The following is a 27,280-nucleotide window of genomic DNA, read 5'->3' as shown; positions in this document are numbered from 1 at the left end:
AAACTAGTATGCCCATAAGCTGTAGCTACCCTTTTCTTTATTGTAGAAGTGAAGCAGAAGGGCTCTGCAAACGTAGATGAAAAATACCCAGGCACTGCAACCACTGCACAGTGCTTTGAGGAACCTCTTGAAGGACTACAGTCACAATTCCATCCATACAGGGAAGACAGAGGAAATGATCAAGTCAATCAGTTCCTAAGATTCCAATATACAGAGTGCACTTTCTCACAATTAAAGGTCATCTTTAGTCAAAACACTCAGGGGGAAAACAGCCTAAAGAAAGACGAAGACCTCACATATTCCACCACTTACTAACTATAACAGTCACCGTGATTGAAGGAAAGTATTTAGTGCTCACTATCAGTGTGTAAGATTGTAGCTCCAAGGAATGAATGTTTGTAAGTAAACAAATGTTTTAAAAGGTCTGTAACTAAAGTGTGTAAAAAAAAATGAAATGGCAGAACTAGTTGGAAGCAATTAGAGTCCAATGGTTTTCTATGTTTTCTTTTATATCCTTTATTTTTAATTGGTATTTTAGAACAGCAAATTGTCTTTCCCAGCAGTGCCTCCTGGTCTGATAACACAGTCCCCATTTCTAAATGTAAAGATTTAAAATAAATCAAAATGAACATTCAGGCATACAAACAGCTACTTTAAGTCTGTTCTCATTTAAAATGAGGATCGTTTTTACTCGCACTAAACACATGGAATGTTGGCACACGACTCAAGCTGCTGTGGAAAGAGTGGATGTCCTGTGGGTTACTGAAACCCTAAAAACAGATCTTCCATGGTTGTTGTTTTACAAATGTTAAGTGTTGAGAAATGTCTAAATAATAAGTAACAATTAAAATAAAATGTTTTATTTGTAAATTATGTACAGAATACATTTTATGACAAAGAGATGGGAGGAAGGAAGAGCCCTCGTCTTCTAATCAGTGCTCTTCACTGTGTTGGAGATGACCACCTTTCTCTGGATTGAATGCACAATTCAGTTTGGATTTCCTAAGTTGGAAAAGGAGAATTTGTAGCAAAATTAAAAGTATTGCTGCACTGTTACTAGCTGGTTTGTTTCCACAAAATGTTCTTGATCCCTGCTAACTCAAAAATCTTAAAAAGGAATTTTCTGGTATAATTTATGAAGAAAAACAAAAGCATAGCTACCAAGAACAATGAGTTTATGCATTTCATTGTAAAGAAACTGCAAAATGGCTATATATTATGCATAATTTGAAATGCTGCAGTTTCTTTAGTGATTTCCATTAGTCTAACAGTAAAAAGCCATACAACTATCAAAAATGCCCTTAATCTAAATGTCACTGTGGACAATATTTCTTTGATAACTATCAAAATGAGGCCTACTTACTGTAAAATTATCAGATGGATAAAATTAGTAATGGCTTTGGACTGTGCCAATAGTACCAATGCTCTACAAAACAAAAGGCTGACTCTAACTGAATGTCAAATACATTTCAGAAAATGGATTTAAAGAATGCTACAAATGCCATGTGTACATTATGATCACCCAACATAGAAAACCCAACTTGCTGCACTTATTCAGTCCCCAAATTCGTCGGATTATAATTTTTCATGTGCAGATTTGTGCATTTCTCCATCTTTGTCATCATCTTCTTCATCACAATCTCCATCTGTCTGCTGTTCCAGTTCCTCTTTCGTGATCATCTCAAAATCATTCCCGTTCCCACTACTGTGCTGGGACCGGTCATCTTCTCTCCTGTCACTGTCCGTGTCTGAGTGCCGCTCTCCGCCCGAACCTTCTGTTCCATGATTCCCTGGTGCTACTTTCCCGTCTTCATCTTCCTTTTTCTCACTGTCTGACTTTTCCTCACTGTCGGACTTCTGGTGCTTTTTGGTTTCCGATCTCTCCTCTTTCTTTAAGTCTGCTTTTGGTCCTTTGTATTCATGTGTGTACAGAGGCCTGAAGGAGTCAATGAAGCCCACATCAGCAGTCAGGTTTGGCAAGAACCAAAAGTGGTGCCTTCCTCCAGTTATCAGCCAAATGATGAGGAACAGAATACAGCGAGCTGTGGGGAGAAAAGTTTCTCCTGAATAAATTAAGCACCAAATCAACGACAGTAAAAATTTGTGAATAAGAAACTGGGACAATAATTAGCTTTATTTGCACATTTATGCACCATATAGATGAAAATTTAAAATCTGACTAGCTTAGCAGATGAGAATATTATATTCTGCTCTCAACTTAGGGAACAAATGTTGTAACGACACACTTAAAAAATTCTATTTTTTTTTCAAATATGGATGCTGTTTCATGGACACACACTTAGGATTTATGCATTTTGTGATCTACTTCAGGAAACACAGTAGTCAGGTGAAGTTGAAGCATTCATGAGATCATAGTGAGTGTAAAGAGTAAGAGTCATGAATAATCTGTTAAACCAACTGGTGAAAAGGAAAATGCCTTCCTTCCTAGTGCTTATGTATTTATCGTCATTAAAAAATTTAACTACATTCAACATACAATATGTTAGAAAAGCAAATATAATGCTGAACAAGTCCATATACAGAAATATTATTATTTATGATTTTGAAGAAGTCAGTGGGCCTTTACGCATGTTGTGAGGCTAAAGCATGTGCTAATTTGTCTACAAGATAGCTTAGCCTTGGAAGAAGAATTTAGGCATTAGAAAATTTCTATCACTGAATTCTTGTTTTATTAATTAGGCCAATTATGTTTAAGCACCACCTCCCTCAATATTAAGAAAAATTCTATATACCTAAAATATAAGCTAGGAATAGGGTGCAGGCATGGAATCCTAGCATTTGGAGGCCAGGTCTGGGATATGCATCATGACTCTATCTCAAATTTACAAGAAACAACCAAAGAAACACAGCAAGACTGCTCAAACGCACACTGTATGAACAAACTCTCTCTCTTTTTTTTTTTTTTTTTTGTTATTTTGGTTGGTACTTGGGCTTGAATCCAGGGCAGTTTAAAAAGTTTTATCGGCAAAGCAACATAAAACTTTATCTTCGTCGGGTGGTGGTGGCGCACGCCTTTAATCCCAGCACTCGGGAGGCAGAGGCAGAGGCAGAGGCAGGCGGATCTCTGTGAGTTCGAGGCCAGCCTGGTCTACAAGAGCTAGTTCCAGGATAGGAACCAAAAAGCTACAGAGAAACCCTGTCTCGAAAATCCAAAAAAACAAAACAAAACAAAAAACACAAAAAAACAAAAACAAACAAACAACAACAACAAAAAAAAAACAAAAACAAAAAACCCCACAACTTTATCTTCAACCCTTTTAAATTGTCCAGAGCCTGTGATTTGCTATGTAATCCAAGATGGCCCTGACCTCCTGCCTCAGCCTTCCAAGTAGCTGGGATCACAGTGTTTTTTAATCATGCTTGGCTGAGATTATCAGGTGTATTATTATTAGACACTTCAATATTTCAAATGGTTTTCTATTATTTACCAAAGATGTACAGATTAGTGATTTTTTTTTCTCTCTTTTTTTTTCTTTTATTACCCCCAAACAGGCTTTCTCTCTGTAGCCTGGCTGTCCCGGAACTTGCTCTGTAGATCAAGCTGGCCTCAAACTCAGGCCTGCCTCTTGTCTTGAGTGTGAGGACGAAAGCTGTGTGCCACCATACCTGGCTTCTTTCTTTTTTTAAAAGGTCACAAAGATTATACAAATGTACAAACAGTTTTGTATTGTTCCATTCTCTTTAAAATTAAAAATAACTATTTCAAAGAAAGCTTACAAAATAGTTGATCCATGTTTTTTCATTATTGTGCTTTGGAAAAATCAAAGGACAATGGTTTTTATATACGCCTTAATTTATAAGGCAGTATTTATAAATAATTTTTCTTATAAAGTAGTATTTTTATTTTCATGAGAATAAAAATATATCAAATAATACTGCAGATCAGAATTACTTATGACACAAAGAAGGTAAGTATATTTGAAGCTGTAATGACAGTGATGCATGCCTTTAGTCCCACTACTTGGGAGGCAGGGGCAGGCAGATCTCCGTGAACTTGAGACCAGCCTGGTCTACAGAGCGAGTGCTAGGACAGGCTCCACAGCTCCACTGAGAAACACTGTCTCGAAAAAACAAAGGGGGGAAAAATAACGTGCAACTTTTAAAGAGGCAACACATTCTTTCCTTCAAATGCAACCGCGATGTTTTAGTTCATTCACAGAGTTACAAGACAGGTAAAATGTTTTATCAAATCGAAGAAAAAGCATTATAGAAAGGTTATAAATAAAACTGAACTTCTTATGACATGTAAACTACACACAGGAGAATTCTAACATTCCAGTTTTATATGGCAATAGATAAAAGAATGAACCACAGAAAAAGTAAAACATACCATCCTACCATTTCTTGTAGTAAAAGCTCTACATTTTAGAAAAATGTCACAGTCTTACTTAAGTGGTGATTTAACCATGCAAACTGAAAAACACCAAAAGACTTTTGAACAATCAAAATCTATACCACTGGATTTGTTAAGTCAGCCATAGATTAAAACTATTTCAAATTCAGAGGATGGAATTAGCTCAGTTGATGGAATGCTTGCCTAACAAGCAGGAAGAGCCCCTGGGTTTATTTCCCAGTACCACATAAAACCAGGCATGGTGATGCGTGCCCATATTGGCAGCACCTGGGACGTAGAAACAGGGTAATACATTCAAGGTCACTCTCTGCTATAGAGCAATTTTGATGATAGCTTGGCCTCAACATACAAGACCTTGTCTTAACATTTGTAATTACATGTATAACGGTTTGTTTCTAACTTTAACTTGCAAGCCTATCTGATCCAAACTACGTATTTATACATACAGGAACTTGGAAAAATATTTTCCAAATTCAAGAAACATTTTAAAGGTCAAAACAATCTAACATAAATTATAGTGACTATGGCTTAATTAAAATATAGCAACTAGAATAAATCTAGTCAGTAGAGCTAACCCTTTGCTGAAAAACTGCAAGGAATTTCTGTAAATTTCACTGGTTTGACAGTTAGGTCAAATAGTAAGACTGATTTATTGTATCTAAATGTGAGTTCAAAGTTTGTGGCTTTTCTCCTTGATATAGGCATCACACTGACACTAGTTACCTGTTTAATACGATTAGTTATTATTTCGTGGCCTACAATTGTGCTGTGCTTTCTGCAGAAGTAGCAAGTGATTTTTCTCAAGATGACTATGCTAGAAGAAGGAAAAAAAATGAGTTAGGTGGGAAGGGACTCATTTAGTCAGGGAACACAGATGAAATGTGTGTGTGTGTGTGTGGGGAGGGTCCTGTCACCATGGTAGACAAAAATTAGTAGAGGAAAACCTGGGTTCATGTGGGTACCCTGGTGACCAGGGGAAAGTGTGAACAGAGAAAGCTGTTTAGGGCTATAGTACAGAAATGAAAATGAACTATCTGTCAGAAATATGCATCCAGTTTAGTGTTGTAGCTTTCAACAACAGGAACTACATCAATACTGTGGGTGATTTATTTTTCTATAAAAGACTACTACTCTTGGCTGGGAGAGGTGGCACATACCTTTAATTCTAGCACTTGGAAAGGCAGAGACAGGTAAATTTCTGTGAGTTTGAGGCTGGCCTGGTCTATATAGTGAGTTTAGGCCAGCCAGGGCTACATAATGAGATCCTGTCTTTTAAAAAAGGCATGAAAGATCTCAATAATTTTGAATTTAAAAAAACATTCACTTTTATATCCTATTTGGTTTTTAGTAACTTAGTTCCTTAATTTGTCTAGAATTAATTTTGGTACCCATGTGAAAAGCTGTAATTGTCCCTAAAGTGGCAAACAAATTGTTCAGAACCACTTAACTGAATACATGAATTGAACTTAAATATTTAATACAAACTCCATTTACCTTACCTCAAATATCTACTAATAATTCAATCACTGCAAAAATAAATCTTCATTATAGCTAATTGAAGACATAACTACATGCAGATTAAACTATAGTAACATATTTCAAAATAACTAAGAGTAAACTTCAAATGTCTCAGCATAAAAATGATAGCTAAACGAGGCAATGGATATTTTAACTTGATTTAATCATTCCCTAAATCCATACACACACATATATAAATATATATATATGAGTTGTACTTTATACTTTACAGAATTATGTTCATTAATCAAATGCAGTATTAATAGAAGATTAAATTTTGAAAAGATAGAGCAGATCCCAGATCAGAGTCAATGTAATCATGTTTGAGCTCTGAGATCTGACCTAGAAAGGAGGGTCACACTTCTGGACTTAATCTGTATTAATTTTGCTATTTGCTATTAAACTTCATTGGAGCTCCACTCCAGGTTAAAGTCTAAGAGCTCAACACCTACCTATAACCAAATCAGCATTATTAAACACTTACCAATAGCAAGGAGAAGAATGCTGGCCACAAAACAGCCTGCACCCACACTGAGGTAATAGACACCTACTCTCATTTCTGCTGGCCAGAGAGGGAAGAGGGTGGCTGCTATTACTGCAATAACTGGAATAAGAAATGACAAAGTTACATACAAAAAAGTTGAAAGTTTTAGAACAAATATCTTAATGGCTTGGTTACAATTAACAATGAACACATTCTTAGGGGGAAAACTGAAGAATACTTGAAGCAAAAAAGTACCATTTGCATAAAAATGAATTATCAGCAATTTTACTTTATATTGTTCTTAAACTATGTTACTATGGACCAAAGTACATTACATTGATTATAAAAATTACTGCATATAAATTAAAACTATTGTCACTTTGAAGCTTTTTTAAATATTAAGAGTAAGGAAGCTTAAAAAAAAAAACAGCTAGATGGTGGGGTGGTGGTGCAAACCTTTAATCTCAGTCCTCAGGAGGCAGATGCAGGCAGATCTCTGTGAATTCGAGGTCAGCCTGGCCTACACAGCAAGTTCCAGAACAGCCAAGGCTATGTAGAGAGACCCTTTCTTGAAAAACAAAACAAAAACCCCACAACAACAAAACAATACCCGACTCTCAAAATTTTTAAGATTCCTTCCCAGGGGAATCAGATTCACAGACTATCAAAAAAAGGAGGGGGGGGGTGGGCAGAGTGGTTAGGGACACTATATACAAGAACCTCTAGTTTTATTTATTTATTTTTTGAAATGGGAAAATTGTTAGGAAATGAGTAGCCTGGTTATTAGGTCTTGACCATTAAGAAGAGAATTCCAATTCTTGCTCTATCGTGTGTAAGTAGGTAACCTTCTCAAAGCTATTTTACCTTGTATTTGGCAAGTATCTGTTCTTATGGGGCTGGAGAGATGGCTCAGGGGTTAAGAGCATTGCCTGCTCTTCCAAACGTCCTGAGTTCAATTCCCAGCAACCACATGATGGCTCACAACCATCTGTAAGGAGGTCTGGTGCCCTCTTCTGGCCTGCAGGCATACACGCAGACAGAATATTGTATACATAATAAATAAATATTTAAAAAATATATCTGTTCCTATTAGAATGAGACATCAGAGGGAATTAATGACAAAGTGATTGCACATTGCAAGCAATCAACAGGACTATCTTTTAGAGTTTAATTAAGTTTCAATTCTATCTTTTGGAGTTTAATTAAGTTTCAGTTCTTACAGGAAATTCCTCTAAATGGGATCCTATAGCATTCTATTGACCAATCATATTTTAACTATCTGTTAAGTATCTGTTTTTGCTATTTAATTATTTTTTTCCAACCCAATCTTGCCCCTAAACTATAAAAAATACATGTACAAGTTTAACACCCATATAAAAACTGAGTTAAAGGCTATGGTAAAGATTAAATCATTCAGTTTTTGTTCCACCTTCCAGCGGTAAACACTACCAAGCTTATTTTCTATTTCCAGAGACTGCTTATGTACAATAAAAATTAGTTACAAATAACCTTTTCTAAAATAATGAACTTAGGTAATTCTCTCTTTGGTGGTTTTCTGTTTTCAATCTTTAAAAGCTTCATGAAACTCTATTACAGGGCCATTATTTCATTCTTCTACCGAGAAACTTGAACTACTTCCAGTTTTACATGGTAAGAGACAATACTGCAAATATATTTGCACATGTATACTGCATGACTGGGATTACATAACAGAATGAGTTCTAGGCTGGGGAATGTAGCTCAGCGGTGAAGTGCTGGCCTCGCATGTATAAAAAGCCCTGGGTTTGATGCCAGGCACTGCAACAAAATCAAAACCCAACAACACCGAAAAGCACAACAGTGAATTCCTTTCAATGTAACTGGTAGGCCAAAAGATACAGACATTTAAAATTTGAACATTATTTGCTAGACTGAAGTATGTGGATTAAAATAGTAAACAAGGGCACACACTGTGTTTAACTGTGGGCACAAAATGGGTGAATACAGGATAAATTCCTGCAAGACGCACAGGGTCAAGGTATTTACACCTACAATTTGAAAAGTATTGTCGAACTGCCTGATATATATGCCATCGATTGTTGGAAGTGTGTGTCCTCCCTCCCCTCCTCTCCCCTCGTACTTTCACTGATACCTTTTGTAACCTTAGTCCTTGCTACTTCACTGTTAAAATTAAGTCTTATTCACAAAGACTGGCCCTGTTTCCTCCTATGTGTGGCCACATCTCTCTATTTAACCAGGCTGCTCTACCATGTCAATCTCTTAAACATAGTTGTTTTAGTTGTTGCAAACAATTTTAGTTTATTACTTATATTCTGATTTTATGTAAAGTATCTTCTTAAACAGTTCTTACTTTGTATTAAATTTAGAAATATTTACCTTTGGGGTGCTTCACTTTGCCCTCTAAACTCTAGATTACACTGAAAAGCTACTTATATCCGCCTACTTACCAAGAATTAATCCCATGACAAATGTTTTAATGTGAACTGGGTCATAGATCCACACATAAACCTAGAAGAATCAAGAAACCTCAGTGCTTAAAAGTTCTACAGTCATATTGTAGTCAAGTTTACTCCACACTGTAGCTCCTCGAAGGCACCCCAACCTCCTAACACCCGAAGAACTTTTTCCTTTCAGATCAGAACTATACTCAATCATTAAAAGGCTCTTAGTTTGAGCTCTCAGTTTCTGTAAAGTACAGTATTCTTCCATTTCCGAGTTCTATTTTGAACAAACTTTTTATTGTTTTTATTCTGATCTATTTATATTTCCAACACTCGAGATTTCAAACCAACCTTTATTGTACTGTTTACATATTCCCTGGGAATTAGATTCACAAACATTAGTTTTGCTACTCACCATTAAATAAAACCCTAAACCGCTATATTTTAACATTAACATTAAATATTTAACATTTTCCAATTTTTAACATTAAATATTTAACATTTTCCAATTTTAAAAGTCCAGAGACATGGTGTTTCTTGAGTGTGTAGGTATGTGTGTAAACACTAACCTTTTCAAGATGACAAGCGTTCACCTTTTGTTCAGCCTGCTTCCTCCCGGACAGACCTATAATTCCTTCCTGGTACAATGGGCAATCGGCCAGTGGGTTCTGAAGACTTACGTCAGGTGTCTACCGTCTCCTACCTAACTGGTAACCAGCAATGCTTACTACATTATACTGAATACAGAAAGATGTGTAGGTGCCTATGTCTTTAGCGGACTCTAAAATTCTTTACAGAGAATTGCACTGTATTTTACTACACCATTTCCAGCATCTGTGAAGCATCTGGCACATGCTGATGTACTCAACACTTAACTCAGGATATCTAAGCTCTTCCCATTGCAGAATTTCAAACAGAGAGCCCTAGGAGCCACTGCTTTTTACATATTTGATAATCGGTATCAGTGAATTAAGAAAGAATATGTCTTGAAATTTACATCAGTTTAGCTGCTAAGACTATTTTTGTATTTTTGTAGTAGTCAAGTGACTACCATAACAGCCTTCATGCAAGGCCATCACCACATAAATCTCACTAAAAAACATAGAATGGAACTATGTCCTTGAAAAAAGCATTAGCAATGTTGAAAATTTCAGACCTCTCAGGAGCTGTGCCTGATGAAACACCGTTGAAGAGCCAGAAACAGTAGGTGATTCCCATGAACCAGTCTGATGCTTCTATTATAATAGAAACTCTGCATTTTGACTGGGCAAATTAAACTCTTAGTATAAAAAGTGCATTTTTAAGACTTTATTTCAGGGAATCAGTAAATCCAAGTGTGCGTCCGTAAGATGGTTTGCTGAAAAGGAACAAAGGTGCCTCTCATTCCTTTTCTCTGTGGATGTAGTTTTAAGGTTAATGGTCATCATGGATCATGAAGCACCTTGGCCAGAAGATTTTAACACAGGGAAAAAGAAAGGAGGCTCTCAGGCCCAACATGGAGCTCCATGCCTGTGCTGCTCACCCCTAGACTCCATTAATGAGAAAGAGACCAGCATCTGTTCTATACTACGCAATCGTAATTTCAGGTTTCACATCACTCATAGCGAGTCAAATCTGATTCTAACTTCTTATAAAACTAGATCAGAAAAGTGAATTTTTTGGAAGTTATTTTCATGTACTTAAATTTAGTATTAGATTTTTCTAAATTATTTCTTTTCATAGTGATGACATCAAATATATTTCTAAGATTTTCTATGAAAAACTGGTGTTCTATCATACTCAAATCCAATATTCTAATCTCACCTCATTTCCATCCAGAAAAATTTGATCATCATGTGGCTCAAGTTTGAATTTTTTCTTAGTTTCCTTCTTTTTTGGAGTTCCTGGAGTTTCCTCCTATGAACAGACAGGTGAATAGAATAAATGCTTCAGACAGCAAACACTGTAACATTAATGAAGAGAGAAATCTGACGATTTCAACATTAATAAAAATCCTTAAGATCAGTATTTACAGATAGCCCTACAGTTACCTCATGTGGCCGTAAAAGCTTTATGATCATAGGACAATTAAAGATCACATGTACAAATGATTTTTACTTTTTAAATTTGTGTATGGATGTTTTCCCTGCATTTTGTCTACAACATGTGCACGTAGAGCTTTTAAGAGAGCCAGAAGACATCCCCGGAACTGGAGTTAACAGAGGTTATGACCCTCCACGTGGGTGTTGGAAACTGACTGTGGGTCCCCTGAAGAACGGCCTCTGTGCCATCCCTCCAGCCTCCACAATGATTTTTAAAGTTTTAATTTAACTTCAGGAAACTTACCTTTTTAGACTCTTCCTTTTCACCATCTTTCTTTTTCTCTTTTTCCTTTTTTGTCTTTTCTTCTTTTATATTTTCTTTCTTGCTCTTTTTATCTTCTTCTTTCCCACTTTCAGATTTTCCTTTATCTTTTTCTTTTTTTATGTCTTTATCATACTTCATTTTCATTACTTTCAGGGCCCGATGAAAAAACTGTTTCTTTAAAAGCCTGTGGGAAAAGTGACAGTTCTAGTATTACAATTCCCATGAACTACAAAGACACAAACTTTTTAAAAAAGCAAAAATATCAAGACCCAAATAAAATGAGCAAAGGAAGATATGAACTGGCAACTCATAAAAGAAATTATCATCAGTAAGATTACGGAAAAAATACAGTGAAGTAGAGCAAGCATACAAAAGAGTATGAGGAATTCCACAAAGGAAAAAAGCCAATCAGACTCTGAAAAGCTATCAAAACTGCCACTTGAGCTAACATAAGGGACGTTACTGCTTTGAGACTTACCCGCATAGTCTCTATGACAGTCTCAGTGACATTAATTAAGACTCATTCTCTATGTTATGTCTCTAATAAAATAGTCAAAGGGAAAATAGTTTATTGAAGAAATGTCAACATGGGAATCCGTGTTCACGACTGCTTTGTACTACTCATATCTTCCCAGCTGTCTTATGGAGGGCTGTTTCTTGACATGTACTTCATCATTAAATCTACTGCTGTGATAAAGTATCTTAATTACATATACTAAGATGACATTCCTGCACGTTGACAAGGATTCTCACACCAAGAATCTAGTGGTGAGGAAGAATTGTCTATATTTTGTCAGTCATGTTTTAAATAAATGCTGATTGGCCAGGTAGGAAGTACAGGCAGGTCAACCAGACAGGAAGTAGAAGCAGGGTATTGAGAACAGGAAAATTCTGGGAAGATGGAAGCCCATTCCTCACAGTCCTTCCCAGACCACGGAAGAAGCAACATGTGACCTACCCCGCTGAGAAAGGTACCGAGCCATGTGGCTAACATAGATAAGGATAATGGGTTAATATAAGTTACAAGAGCTAATAAAAAGCCTGAGCTAATTGGGCTAATCAGTTAATAATCTTATGGAGACCTCTGTGATATTTTTTGGGGGGCTTGCCAACAAGCCAGCCATCATGTTACAGAATGGCGCCTAACATATTGCCAAATATTGTTTATAAATGTTCTTTTCCATTTAAAGGGGGATACGATATACAAATGGATAATTTGCATTGGTATGGATTTTGCTTTAGTGATATAAATTTAAGGTCAATTTTGTTATATGTATATGTATTTCTGATCTTGATTAAGGTATTGTGATTGGGTAGTTCATTTAAAAAATGTAATATATAATTAGGAAATATAGGTTGTTAATGGATAATCATCGATAATAGGCAAGCTTGTTGTCATGTTGGTTAGATTTTCTAGATATATAGAGATATATTTCAATTAGATAGGCATTCTTCATATCTTTCAAAGACTACAGCAAATGGCATTTAAAATGTTTTAATAACTTAGGGTTTTTCATGACAATGAGACACGTCTGCTCCTGGCAGCACCAGCTACTTCAAGAGGAAGATGGGCATCAAAGAGGCTCCTTATGGAGTTGGTTAGCCATATTTGGGCAAGAAACTGCTCTTGCCTGGACTGTTACATAAACTGGACATGAAAAACCCGTAGAGAGAAGACTGCTGAACTTGCCTAAAGGTGAGATGATCCTTTGGGGTTCCTGATTCATGAAAGAGTCTATGAGATATTCTACAGAACACACACAAAAAGTGACTAAACTGTCTTTAAAATTTCTGCTTCATGAAAAAGTCTGCTGGATACTATGGGCCTATAGGCTGAAGATTGATGCCCCAACAGTACAACAAAAACTTTGGGTGACTGTCCAGGCAGCGAGATGTCTCTGTCATTTCTAGAGTTTTGGAAGCTGCTTACAATATACTTCCTGTTTACTTAGGTAATATTATATCCTTCTGGAGTCTTTGATGGAGTTAAAGAATATAGTTATAGTTTTCCTTAATTATGATAAAAGATAAAATAGATATAAATATTGTAACTATAATTCTTGCTTGATAACTATTTTGTTATATGTAATTTTACTATGTTAAAGCCTTCCTTGTTGTTTAAACAGAAAAAGGGAAAATGGTGTAGGAGGTTCTTCTTTCTATGTGTTGATTTCATTGGTTGAATAAAGAAACTGCCTTGGCCTTTTGATAGGGCAGTACTTAGGTGGGCGAAATAGACAGAACAGAATGCTGGGAGGAAAAAGGCAGTATGGTAAAGGCCATGCTTCTCCTGCCCAAGATGGACATTCGTTAGACTCATGCTGGTAAGCCACGACCTCGTGATAACACACAGATTAATAAAATGGGTTAGTCAATAAGAGGCTAGAGCTAATGGGCCAGGCAGTGTTTAAATAAATATAGTTTCTGTGTAATTATTTCAGGCATAAGCTAGCCGGGTGGCTGGGACAACAAGCAGCCTACTGGCCTGGGTGTAGCCAGTCGGTCGGCAGGATGCAGCCCGCTCTTTCTCCTACTACAAAGAATCTAAACATTGTGCAGTGTGTGAGGCAAACACCACATTCCCAGGTCAGCCATTTCAAAGACTATTCCCACCATGTGGAATATCCTTCCTCCAAAAGGCAAGAGCTCTGTTTTCACCTGGACTCCTTTCAAGGTTTCCCTGAATTACAACCTAACTGATTTAAAATACATATGCCCATTTTAATCCCCTTTCTGCAGTGATATTTTGTTTGTAATCTAACAAATAAAGCTTGCCTGAATATCAGAATACAGAGCTAAGCCACTAGTTAGCCACACAGAGGCCAGGGAGTGGAGGCACACACCTTTAATTTCAGCACTCAGGAGACAGAGGCAGATGGATTTCTGTGAGTTCAAGGCCAGCCTTGTCTACGTGAGATTGAATCTGTCTGAAGAGAAACAGAGCTCACACAAAGGTGATCCTTTAATTCCAGCACTAGGGAGGTAAAGATAGGAGTGACAATGGCTGGGCTGAGACATGAATATAATGCAGGAGACAGGAGCTCAGATGCAGTCTGAGGATTCAGTCTGAGCTCACAGTTAGAGGTTTCCCACAGACAGGACGGATAGCCCCTTCTATCTGAGCACTGGTAGAGGTAACTCTAGCGGCTGGCCTCTCTGCTTAGAGATCTTTCAGCTTTTCCCCTGATAGCTGAGTCCAAGTTTTCATCATTAAGACCAATTAGAATTCATGTTATACCTTTCATTTCCTGCTATCTTATCAATAGCACTTATCTACTAATTTACTGGATTATTTATAAGTTTGCTTTTTCCTTAGACTTAAACCACGAAAAATTAGATCTCATTCAATTATCTAACGATTTCAGAAGCTTAGCTGATCCCATACTAAGCCAATCTTTTTGTTTTTATTTTTCTTCCTACCATTATTATCCTACCCAAGAAACCATCTGGTTCTTCCCATTGTTAGTTATACACCATCTTTTTAAAGTTCATGCTCTGATTTCATAGTTCCTGATATTATTCTTCATTCTTGCCTTGGAAATATGGTATACAATGGCCACAGCACAATCTAGAAGCTGTATCACTAGCCAAGCATGTAACCACAGCCTAATAAAGGCACTTCCCAGCAAGGCCTCAGCCAACATTAGCTCAAATGGAGAGAAACTAAGAGCAATTCCACTAAAATCAGGACCAAGACAAGGCTGTGCACTCTCTCAACACTTACTCGATATAGTACTTGAAGTTTCAGCTGAAGAAATAAAACAACTGAAGGAGACCAAGGGGGATGAAAACAGGAAAGGAAAAAGTCAAAGGATCCTTTTTTGCAGATGATCTAACAGTATAAGTAAGTGACCCTAAAAAGTCCACCAGGGAACTCCTACTGCTGATAAGCACATTTAGCAAAGTGGTGGGTATAAAATTAACTCATAAGAATCAGCAGCCCTCTTATATACAAATAACAAATGCACTGACAAAGAGGTTGGGGAAACAACACCTTTCACAATAGTCATAAGTAATACAAAGTATCTTAGGGTAACTCGAACCAAACAAATGAAAGACTTATACGATAAAAAAAAATTAAGACGCTAAAAAAGATATCAGAAGATAGAAAGTTCACCCATGCTCATGGATCAGTAGGATTAAACAGTAAAAATGGCCATCCTACCAAAGCAATCTACAGATTCAATGCAATCCTCATCAAAACTCTAACACAATTCTTCACAGATATTGAAAGGAAAATTTTCAGCTTCATACGGAAACACAAAAAACCAGGATAGGCAAAACAATCCTGACTAGTATAGAACTTCTGGAGGTCTCATCATCCCTGACCTCAGATTGTACTGTAAACTATAGGAATGAAAACAGCTTGGCATTGGCATAGAAACAGACAAGTCTGTTAATAAACTCAAATTGAAGACCCAGACATAAATCCATATATCTACGGACACCTAACTTTTGATATATAAGTCAGAAATACATACTGGAAAAAAGAAAGCATCTTGAATAGATGGTTCTGGTCAAATTGGATGGTAGCACGTATAAGGACCCAAACAGACCCATACTTATCATCCTACGTAAAACTCAACTCCAAAAGGATCAAAGACTTCAATATAAGGCCAGATATACTGAATCAGATAAAGTGGGAATAGCCTTGAACCTGCTGGCTCAGGAGACTACTTTCTGAACAGAACAGCACTGGCACTAAAATCAATAATGGGACCTCATGAAACTGAGAAGCTTCTGCACAGCAAAAGATAATGTCATCTGGACAAAGCAGCAAGCTTCAGAATGGAGAAAAGATGTTTTAGCAACTACACATCCCACAGAGGGCTAATAACCAAATATATACAGAACTCAAGAAACTAAACATCAAGAAAACAAATAACCCAGTTAAAAAATGGGGTACAGATCTACACAGATTTCTCAAAACAAGAAACCCAAATGGCTAAGAAGCACTTAAGGAGAAGTTCAACACCGTTAGTCACCAGGGAAATAAATGCAAATCAAAACTACTTGGAAATTTCATCTTACACCAAACATAATGGCCAAGATTAATGACACGATTGACAGTTCATGCTGGCAAGGGTGTGGAGCAAGGGAACACAGTTTCACTGTTGGTACGAGTGCAGACTTGCACAGCCACTAAGGAAATAAATCAGTGTGGACATTCTTCAGGAAGATGGGAATCAATCTACCTCAAGATTCAGCTACAGCACTCTTGGACATAAACCTAAAGGAGGTTTCATTCTACTAGAGACACTTGCTCAATCATGTTTATTGCTGCTCTGCAACCAGAAATTGTAAATAATCTTGATGTTCAGTGATGAATGAATGGAAAAAGAAAATGTGGTACATTTACACAATGGAATGTTACTCAGTCATTAAAAAACACTGAGATCACCAGGGGATGGTGGCTCAGGCCTTTAATCCCAGCACTTGGGAGGTAGAAGCAGGAGGATCTCTTGTGAGTTTGGAGCCAGAGAACCACAGATAACAAAGGTTAATGTGGGTTAGGGGACCTGAGCGAAAAGAGACTCAAGCAGGGAAAGAGGCAAGTTAGCACCACACCAAGACCAGATTAGAGAAGAAATGTGGCAAACAAACAAGAGCAAAGAGAATATTTTTTTTGAATGGTAGCATTTTATTAACAGCAAATGAAGAAAGAGTGCGTATAATATGTAAACGTCCCTTCAGAAACCCATAGCTATAATGATCATTTCTATCATAACACGTTATGTTCAGGCCACTGGAAAGTGAAATACTAAATTAATATCCTTTAAAATGTGTATGACTGGAGACTAATTTAGAAAAGTGCACTGGAGTCAGCTAGAAAGAAGCATCTGGGAATTCCAATCAGATTCAAATTACCAAGACATTGGTCAAATTATTTAACACTTTACCTGCGCAAAGGTTTATGTTGTACTTTAATATTTCTATGGCCTGAAATCTAAAACTCATATTTACCAAAAGTGAAAAAAGAATAAAAGAACACTGTGATCCTTCTACTCTTTCTAAAGTAATAGTTTTTATTGCCCAAGAGCCTGCCCATCAATACTAGTTATTTATCAAATCTGGTATCACTATTTTTTTTCTAGAGGAAGTTTTCTTTATTATGAAGGAATTCTAACCAGAATAAGGGAAATTTAAAGTAATTTAAAAATCCTTTATATCTCCTCACTTATAAGATGAAAGCTTGTCTTAATGCTACAGTCTGAATTTGAGGTTTTGCATCGATAGAATCATAAACCCAATTTCATAGTCATCTTTTGTTTTGTATTGGTATTATATGGTAAGTACAATTGTTGTTTATTGGCATTTTACTGATTATGCTACTCTATGGGTTTAAGAGTAAAGAAAATATTAAGATACCAGATTGTGAGTTGGTGATACAACGTCTCACTGAAATTAAAGACTTTATGCATAAAATATATACTAAAAAATACGCCATAGGGACTGGAGATGACACAGCAGTTTAGAGTACTTGCTACTCTTGTAGAGGATTAGGGTTTATTGCTAAGCAACCACATGTCAGCTGAAAACCATCTGTAACTCTAGTCCCAGAGGAATCTGATATCCTTTCCTAACTTCCACAGGTACCAGGTACACACAGAACAGAAACACCCATACATGTAAAATAAGACAATATACCTAAAATGTTACCACAGAATTTCTCAATCTGGCATTTCCCCTCAGACTTTACTTAGTTGCTTAAGAAATGAAACTGGACATGTCTTACTGTGGTTTACTCTACAGCCAAGCAGGAACCCATGAGAACTGGTCATAAGGAGGACTTTATGGTTATATCGGAAGTGGCTGATACCATCTTAGGTCCAGCCCTTTATTTTAGTGCAGAAGGAATACAAACAACTGGACATAAATAGAAGGAACTAGCAATTCAAAGAGAGTTCGTCTCTAGGTCATTCTCCCAAGTTCCAGATCTCTCTGTGTTTTTAAAGATTTTTTCTGTGTATGTCGAGTGTCCTGCACTGTGTAAGTGCACTGTACGTGCACACATGGTGTCCTCACAGGTCAGAAAAGGGAACCAGATCCTCTGGAACTGGAGTAGCAGAGGATCATAATCTGTCACGTGGGTGCTGGGAAACAAACTGGGCTCCTGACCAAGAGCAGCAAGGTAACCCCAAAGCCATCTCTTCAGCTTCAGTATCTTTTAGAACTTTTCATATAACAATGTATTAAGGTTCCTAAATGGCCACAATATGTGAATTAATACTAGCTTCTCTCCTGATGAGATATTTAGGCTCACAGATTTAATATCCTTAGTAGTAATATTGGCAGGTGACACAGATTAACTTCTGTTCCAATAAATGCATCATGAACTTGCTGGAGGAGATACGCTGCAAGGGTGGAGAGTAAGGGACCTGAAGGCTCCATTTCGAGCTTTAGCCTGTACTGCTGTTTTCTGACCTCAGGTAGGCTTTTCATTTTGCTATGTGCCAGTTCCTGCAGCTTTTAACTTTTTAAAGTACTCATGCACACTCGTGCATGCTTGTACACATACACACAACTTGAAGCAGAGAAGTTTGGATTTTGAAATTCTCATCAGATAATTCACTGTACAAGACAGTAAATACAAACTGCATCACTGTTAGATCAGTCCTACTCCCCAAATAAAACTTGTTTCTGAAATGCTCATTACTCATCTCCAGTCATTCAGTAACTAAGAAATTTAAGAAGTATTTGATAATTATTAACTTTAACAGTTTTTAAAGAGGGTTCTCAGATTGGTGTGGGACAATTGTCTATATTCTGTCAATTCTATTTTAAATAAACGCTGATTGGCCTGGTAGGAAGTATAGGCAGGACAACCAGACAGGAAGTACAGGTGGGTCAATGAGAACAGGAAAATTTTGGGAAGGAGGAAGCCCATTCCTTCTTAGTCCTGCCCAGACAGGGAAGAATGAAGATGTGACCTGCCACAATGAAAAAGGTACCGAGCCATGTAGCTAACAAATACTAGAATAATGGGCTAATTGAAGAGTTAATAAGAAGCCTGAGCTAATGGGCCAATCAATTTATAACTAATACACTCTCCGTGTGATTTTTTTGGACGTTAAACGGCTGTGGGAACTGGGCAGGACAGAAACCCTAACAAGCAGGCCCTCATGTTACAAATAATACTATCTTTTCTTTTCTTTTTTTTTTTTTGTAAGAAAGGATTTCAAGTAGTCCAGGTTGGCCTCCAACTCACTTTGTAGGCAAGAATATCCTTGAATTCCTGTATTTCTGCCCCCAGCTCTCCAATCGGGGATTATAAGCATGCACCACTACACCTTGGATGGTGGATACTTAAGGGTATCATTAAGTGCCGTATGCACCTCCCATGCAAACATATAATCTAAAATCTCAGATACTCAGATGTTAAACTTTGGTACCATAAAGCAAAATTTAGCTAATACAGATTAGTAAGTATACTCTTTAAATATTAAACAGAAAGAGGAAGGTAATTTGGTTTGCTTTTTTAGGTATAAATTCTTTACCACAAGTTTCTTTACGAAGAAAATTAACTAAATGAAAAATGTGTGCGTCACCAAGGGGTGCACACTTCATCCTGAATCTTCCAGAAGAGCCTGCGAGAACAGTGCAGCTGTTTGATTATTAAAGGGAATGCTGGAAACAGCAAGGAAGCTTGGCTTATTCCAGATAAAGTCACTAAAACCTAAGGATGACAGAGTTAATAGCCAACCCTGGAAAAGATCCAGGAAAAACCCTCTCTGACCATTTTCTATACAGAACTTGTTGAATGGAGACATGTTTAAGCTTTTTTCTCGATTTTTTTTCATTTAGAAGCCCTGACAAATATACAACAGCAAAAGAAGATAACTACAAATTACATACATTTTAAAATATTGTCGGTCTAAGAACAAATATTTTTCCACCGATAAAATCCAGGTCACATATAAAGCTCATTATGGTTAGTAACAAAAGGAGTTGAGAGGCTTTAGCACTATGGAAACAGCTGACTATTAACTGTCATGCTTTATCAAGAAACATTACCTGTTGCAGTAGTCAACCACAGACTCCCTGGTTGTAAATAAAGCCTCCTCTCCTTTCTTGGCCTTTGTCCACTTTGAATCCAAGAGGCAATCCACTGCTTTTGAAGCTACAGAAGAAATTTGTTATTTAAAATTCAGTATACATAAATATGTCTAATGAAATCATTTTATAAACACAACATTCTGACAACAAAAATAAAACAGAATAGAATATTAAGTCTAATGACTACCATTAGAGTTTTTTATAAGGCCAACCCATGAAATATATTAATAAGCATCTCCACAGCAATGTTGACAAATAAATAAGATTACTCAAAACAAAATAAATTAATGGGAAAATGTTTGTAACAAAGAAGGAATTCCTTCTGTATAAAGAAATTCAAGACAGGTGGTGGTGGCGCACGCCTTTAATCCCAGCACTCGGGAGGCAGAGGCAGGCGGATCTCTGTGAGTTTGAGGCCAGCGTGGGCTACAAGAGCTAGTTCCAGGACAGACTGCAAAGCTACAGAGAAACCCTGTCTTGAAAAACATAAAAAAAAACAAAAACAAAACAAAAAAGAAAAGAAAACCGCAAGTGTAACTGAGAACACAGAAAAATACAATCACTATTTATCAGGTATTGGGCTATATTATAGATGATATCAGCTTATGAGGCTGAATGGATATATATGAACAATGTACTAACTAGTTCTATGAAATCATACTATCTGAACAAAAGGTAGCATTTCATACCAACACTGAAAACAAATCTTATTTTTAAAATTTCCAACAAAACTAATTATAAAGCACTTTATCTTTTTTCTTGTCAATCCTAAAGGAAAAACAAAGATTATCAATTGCCACATGCCCATTGCCCAGCTTTAATAATCACACATGCAAGCTCTTTCATAACTTTATATATCCTAATTCAGAGAACTTCATAGCATTCGTATAGTAGTGAGACTTTAGAGATGGAATCCTACCAATAAAATAATCAACTCGATGACCCATCATATTGGTGGACTTTGTTGGACAGTTGAATCGAAGATACTTGGCTATGGCCTTCTCTTCTTTTGATGGCTCACCAACTTCCTGCAACACAGGAATATTAATTTAGCACGCTTATGTACTTGAGAAATTCAAGCTCTACAGAGTAATTTGCAAATCTGTGGAGCAGATCTGAGAACATTCAAAAGAAAAACTGAACACTCTTCACAACATTTTCTAAATACAAACCGCCCTATATGTTTGCCTCAATTACAGATCATTAGGCTGTTTTTCCAGTATAGTAACTATTTTATATAGTTTTCTTCAACTTTGTATGGCTTCTTCTAATACTCACAAAGCAATAATGTAAAAGATCAGATGCTGCCAATCATTACAGCCTACATGGCACAGTAAGTAGAAGCAGGTGCCATAAATAAATGTTAAAACACAGTCAAAGATGTGTCTTGATCAATGGGTGAGTTTGTAAAAATTCTCAAGGCAGTGACCAGAAGTACGGAAGTGCTGACGACTGGCACTGAGTCCCTTCCTTTCCCCAGGACACAGATGATGTCTGGACTTTCTCTTCACAGTAAGACAGGCAAAAAGAGAAATGTAGAAAGGGATATTGCTATTAACGGTAGTGCAGTAACAGAGCAGTTTGGAGAAACTGCTGTATCCTTTCCTATGTCTATTCCTCTGTATCTATTCCCAAATATTTATACAAACTCAGCTACCACCATATAATTATTCATGGCAATAAAAATTAAAAGTTCAACCAATTCTATTTTATAACACCAACAACATCTACTAAATGTTTTTCCTTATTCATTGCACCTGCTGTTAACTTAAAAGTTACCATTTAACTGGTAACTTGTTACCAAGATGAACTTGATTTGAAATCAAAGGAAGGAAACCCGATTAAATAATTAGGTCTCAATAAATGCAAGGCATTCATGCAATCAAATACATACTTCCCGAGTGTTTATCCTATAATCTTTGGATGCTGCACTATATATTAGGACAACAGGATATCTGTGCTTTGTTACATAAATGCCCTGAACAGCACTTGCTGTTTTCCCAAAGGAATGATAATAAAAATGTTTTGGATATACAAAGTAGAAGTGAAATCATCAGTGTACAGGGTCTTACAGAGAACTTGATTTTGAAAGACAAGCCCTGAGCACACTGAATGAACAGCATAAACAATGAAGCTGAAAATGAGCAAAGACTTGACTTTAATGAGACCAGTTATAAATGTACCAGGAAGCTAAATTTGTACAGAGAGAATAGAGAGTCCTTAAGGCAAGCTGAGAAATTTTACCTTTATTCCATATGGAGCAGAAGGTCACTATGTTTTTCAACAGAACACAAATAGGAAAGTAACAAATATGATTTTTCATGATTGCAGGCAAAAGGAATAGGGGAAAATATGAAAAGTAGTTAGGAGACTGTGGTAACAGTCAAATAAATGTGACGTGATACTAGTCTAAGAATCAGAAGGAGATATACCTATTTGAAATATTTCAAAGGTAGAGTACATAGGATTAATGGTAAAGGGTAAATGAAATGAGTAGATACTAAATATCAGATTTCTATGTTAATCAGTAAAACAGAAACACAAAGTTGGGTGGGTAGGGCGGTAGAAAGGGATCTGGGAGGACTGGGGTGAATATGCTCAAAGTATTTTTTTTTTTTAAGTTTTCAAAAACAGAAAATGCGTAAAAAAAAGGTGATTCTAGAGAACAATCAAGACTTTGGGCATTGTATACGAACCTTTAATTAGCACAGATAATTTGTGTTATTTTCTTGACTGGTTAAATATCAAGACATAAAAACCCAGGAAAGTTGATTATGTAATTGCAAGTCAGACACTGTTAAGTATCTGCAAAAATTCTTTAAATTTCACTTTAACAATGAAGTGAATCGACTTCCCCCCAACTCTGTATTTTCCTTGGTAAAGGCACTACTAAACAACAATGGACAGAAAGAATCAGAAAAAGTAACAACTGAAGAACTTTTTCAAGTGGACACAGAATTCAATTGTCTACTAGCACTCTCCTCAACTATCAGTAACTCATAATAGCTACTGCAGACAGCTCTTCATGAAAATGTATCATTTGGAGCACCTGCTGGGGTTTCAGTATCAGAAAAACTGCCTTAAGACGGTAGCATCAGCAATTTGTATTATAGAAAATGCAAACAGGTTAATAGAAGATATTCTGAAAACTAGAGGGGATCTTAAATAAATTATTTGCTTAAAGTCATAGAGCTCTGTAAGCTAACAAGAGCAGTACCCTCTTCAATTTGCTTCTTTTATAGTTCCTGTGGCAACAGGTTTGCTATATACTGCAAAATTCTTTATTAACCCTGTAAGTTGCAGTGGGGAGTGGATGAAGTTTCAGACTGAGGATTGGATTTAGAGGTTCTTTCTTTTCCTTCAGAAGGTCCTAAGAAGTCAGACCTGGAGTCTGGCTGAACAGTTCCTAACATTTTTCTTCTCTTTCCTGAAACGAGGCATATAAATCCATGGCAAGTCAGGATTTTACTGCCAGGGAAACAGATGGGCAGAACAAAAATGATTTACGGAGGTTATACAAGTTCTAAGATACAAAAGTCATCTGAAGATTTCAGAGTTGAGCTAGTTTCTATAGACAAGCGGGATACTAGATAGAATGATTCTCTGAGCAGGAATAAGTGACACTAAATCTTTGCTAAAGTATTTTATATTTAGAATTGGGGGGACTGGAGAGATAGCCCCGTGGTTAAGACACACACTAGCATTCTTCCCAGCACCTGTCCTGGGTGGCCAACACTGCCTGTAACTCCAGTTCCAGATCTGATGCCCTTTTCTGTCCTCAGGTGCACAAAGGTGCACAGATCTCCACAAAGATACACAGGTATATACAAAATTAAGCATATATTTGTAAAATAGTTTGGGATTAAAGTATTTCAAAACTTATTTTTTAATCACTGATAAGATGTGAATTAGATGATCACTCTAAATCTAATTTTACTAACTTAAAAGGCAATCCTAGTCCAAGTCAAACAACCTCACTGGATATCAGTTCGTCAGGAAAATGAGGGTGAGATCAGTAAGCTCCAAGCCTACTACGGACTGAATGTATTTTCTCTCATATTCTCTCTCTCTCTGTCTCTCTCTGTGTGTGTGAGAGAGAGAGCATGTGCAAGTAGAAGTCAGGACAGTTCTAGAGATCAGTTTTCTCTTGCCACCTTGTGGGATCAAACTCAAGCCATCAGGCACATGCCTCTGCCCCGAGCCATCTCATCTCCTGAGACTAAATTGAAGACAGAGAATTCCGAATAAGTTCTATCAGATCCTTTTCCATGTTTAAACCTCATGATACTAGAATTCTAAATCAATGCTTCTAGTGCCTTGTTCATCTATAAAGTCACTGTATTTCCTAAAAATAATTATTTTTGTTGTGTTTTAAATATTTCATTAGTTTGGCTTGACATCACTTTCATTAGAGAATCTCAGTTGTTCAAATTCTGCAACACAATGTCAATTAACACATAAGCTCACTTCACAGTTTAAGTGACCTGATGTGAGTCCGAGAAAGAAATGTGAATACAGTTCCCGTGCTTCCAACTATGCTGGGGAACCAGATTCCAAAGTTGTTCTGTCTTGAAAAAAGAAAATGAATTGGCTACAAAAATAAAACAAAACTCTCAACCTAAGTATTTGTATCAAACATCCTCCCCCTCCCAACAAAGTCGCTGTAATTCAAAATCAATAGAATCTATTTAAAAATCATTTCTAAACAAAACCATCAAGTAACAACAGGAAACTCTACAGTTAGTGTGGAAATGCTTTTTCCTGTAACAAACTCTGAATTTAGTCATTACACTCGATCTTTTAATCTCCAGTAATGTCAATATGAGAGCTTTTGATTCTTGACGAGAATAAAAGAACTGAGGAATGCCCTCCTTGGACAGCTGGAAGAGGCTGAAGCAATGTCTCAGTGGTTAAGCACGTACTGCTTTTCCAGAAGACGTCAGCTTGGATGCTAGCACCCACTGTCAGGAGGTCCATAGGAGCTGACACCCCTTTCTGGCCTCCACAGGCACCTGGACTCTTGTGCACATAACCACACATAAGCAAAAGATAAGCATTAAAAATTATTATTACAATGGTACTGTCAGATCTCCCACAAACATCCTATACTGCCATACAGAAATTAATGTAGAGAATAAGAAAAAATTTTAATTTCATAATACCAAGCTGACTTTTAATAGAGTCTCAAACAAACTAAATAGCCATATTTCATATAATTTACAGCCTAATGGTTAATTTACCAAATAGGTGGCTGCTAATTATTTTTAAGTTTATTAAGGAGAGATTAAAAAAATCAATATAACCTAACCCAATTTCTTTATTCTGGTGAAGGAGGGCAAGAAAGAGGTTATGTACCAAGCAGTTTTAAAAACTTTTAATAAGTCATTCATTTACTTAATGTTTTCATATCAACTCTATAACTCTAAAGAGTTTTCTTAAGATAAACAATCCCTGCAAAAGCAGAAGTTGAAGTTAAAAAAAAACAAAACTTCCAAGCCCTTGCTAACTAGTGGAGCTGGAGTACAAACAAGTCCATGATGTCTGAGTGGCCCCCACCTTAGAGGGCTATAAAGCCTCTTCACCTACTTTCCTGCTTAACCTAAGATCATAACTGAAATATGAGCAGCCATTTAAAAAGCACATTATTACCTTTATGACAATATTGAAGAGCAGATGAAACTGTAAAATAATGTGTATTAAGGAGCAAAAAAGTACAAATTTGTACTGCCAGAGGTAAATATAGGCAGTACAGGAGGTACAACTTCAATACAAATTGTAATACAATAACTATCCATGTTAGACCATAATACTAAATTTCAAAAGCCTAGGGATAGCATAATCAGAAACTGCTGTTGTCTTGACACTTTGGTGTAAAGACCTACGTGAAGTTGGAATATGTCTCTAATTCCCTTCTGTACCCTGTTCAAAATTACTGTTACGGCAGCCAAATTCCAAACTTACTGAGTGTTAGTATCTTTCCCACAGTATTTAAAAAGGTTTCAACTTCAACTTACATAGTTCAAAAAACCTGAAGGCCAATTAATCAAGAAAACTTTACAAGTAGACAAAAAAGAAAAAGCCATCTTGAGCGAGGAGCAGAAAGACAAGATGAGACAACTTGTGACTGGGTTATTAACAATGTAGCACATGCCATCAACTTATTACGCCTTTGGGTTTCTGGGTGAGATCATGAGCACTCGTCACATTGATATTTAACCCTTATGGATGTTCAACAAAGAACGAACAACTGGGAGAGCACTGCGGGAAGAGATGCACAGATGACATCCATCCGTGCGGGCTGAGGGGGATGGTATGCAGGGAGGAGGCTGACGAGCTGGCATAGGAAAGGTGCCACCAGCTCATCGCAGCACCGACCTGGCTGGGTTTGTTTACATCGCGTCGCCTGGAAGAAAGTCGGCGAGCGTCCAGTAGGCTGTGCGGTTAAAAGAACTCCAGAGAGGGAGGGGAGGGCCGACGCCACCTAACATCTGCACGGGGAGCCAGCAGGCCGGGCCGGGGGCAGGTGACCCGGAGCACAAAGCAGCGGCTCGGCCCTCTGGTCCGCCCTCCGCCGCCTCCCACCCCAGCCACCGTGGCCTTAATTTCGACAGTGCCAGGAAGAACGGGGAAGGGACAGGAGGCCCGGAGCCCCGCGTCCGCGCTCCAGAGGAGGCCGGCCTCGCCGCGCAGTCCCAGGCTCGCCGCCGCCGCAGGAACGCGGGGGCGGCCGCGGGGTTCCGAGCGCCGCTCCTCCTCCCTCCCTTCCTTCCCCACCGCCCCGCAGACCCCGCGGACGAGCGGCCGGCAGCAGGGCCCCGTCGCAAGCCCGTCACGGCGCCGCGACCCCGCGGAGACATCCTGCCGCCGCCCGCCCACTCGGACGTCTTCCCCACTCCCTCTGCCTTCCGCCGCGCCCAGGTCCCCGACCCATGGCTCTGCCAAGCTACCTGGATCCGCTTCTTGTGTCGCCTGCGTTCCGCCATGTTGGCCGCTCCGCCCGGTTCCTTCTGACGTGGAGCCTGGACGGGGAGGAGGCGGCGTAAATCTCGCGAGAGCGCG

The 27,280-nt window shown here is 37.7% G+C and overlaps 1 protein-coding gene across 2 annotated transcripts; it reads right to left on the bottom strand.

The window, feature by feature from the left end:
- Nucleotides 1–497: 497 nt before the first annotated feature.
- On the bottom strand, nucleotides 498–27,280 carry Sec62 (SEC62 homolog, preprotein translocation factor). 2 transcript variants are annotated; one of them, XM_041659086.1, is made up of 9 exons: nucleotides 27,169–27,280; nucleotides 21,141–21,249; nucleotides 20,180–20,285; nucleotides 11,144–11,348; nucleotides 10,622–10,714; nucleotides 8,825–8,885; nucleotides 6,378–6,497; nucleotides 1,608–2,042; nucleotides 498–1,009 (listed from the first exon to the last, which is right to left on the bottom strand). In XM_041659086.1, exons 1-9 carry the CDS (start codon nucleotides 27,202–27,204, stop codon nucleotides 933–935), a joined length of 1,242 nt encoding a protein of 413 aa, XP_041515020.1. In that variant the 5' UTR covers nucleotides 27,205–27,280; the 3' UTR covers nucleotides 498–932. The 2 variants fall into 2 exon arrangements, with proteins under 2 accessions (XP_041515020.1, XP_041515019.1); XM_041659085.1 differs by having other exon boundaries at nucleotides 498–2,042; nucleotides 27,169–27,279.

Source organism: Microtus oregoni, unplaced genomic scaffold (genome assembly GCF_018167655.1).
Source record: "Microtus oregoni isolate MIOR12 unplaced genomic scaffold, Mior012 000010F_ref0000083, whole genome shotgun sequence".
In the NCBI taxonomy this organism is placed as follows: domain Eukaryota; kingdom Metazoa; phylum Chordata; class Mammalia; order Rodentia; family Cricetidae; genus Microtus; species Microtus oregoni.
This window is presented reverse-complemented; position numbering and strand designations above follow the sequence as displayed.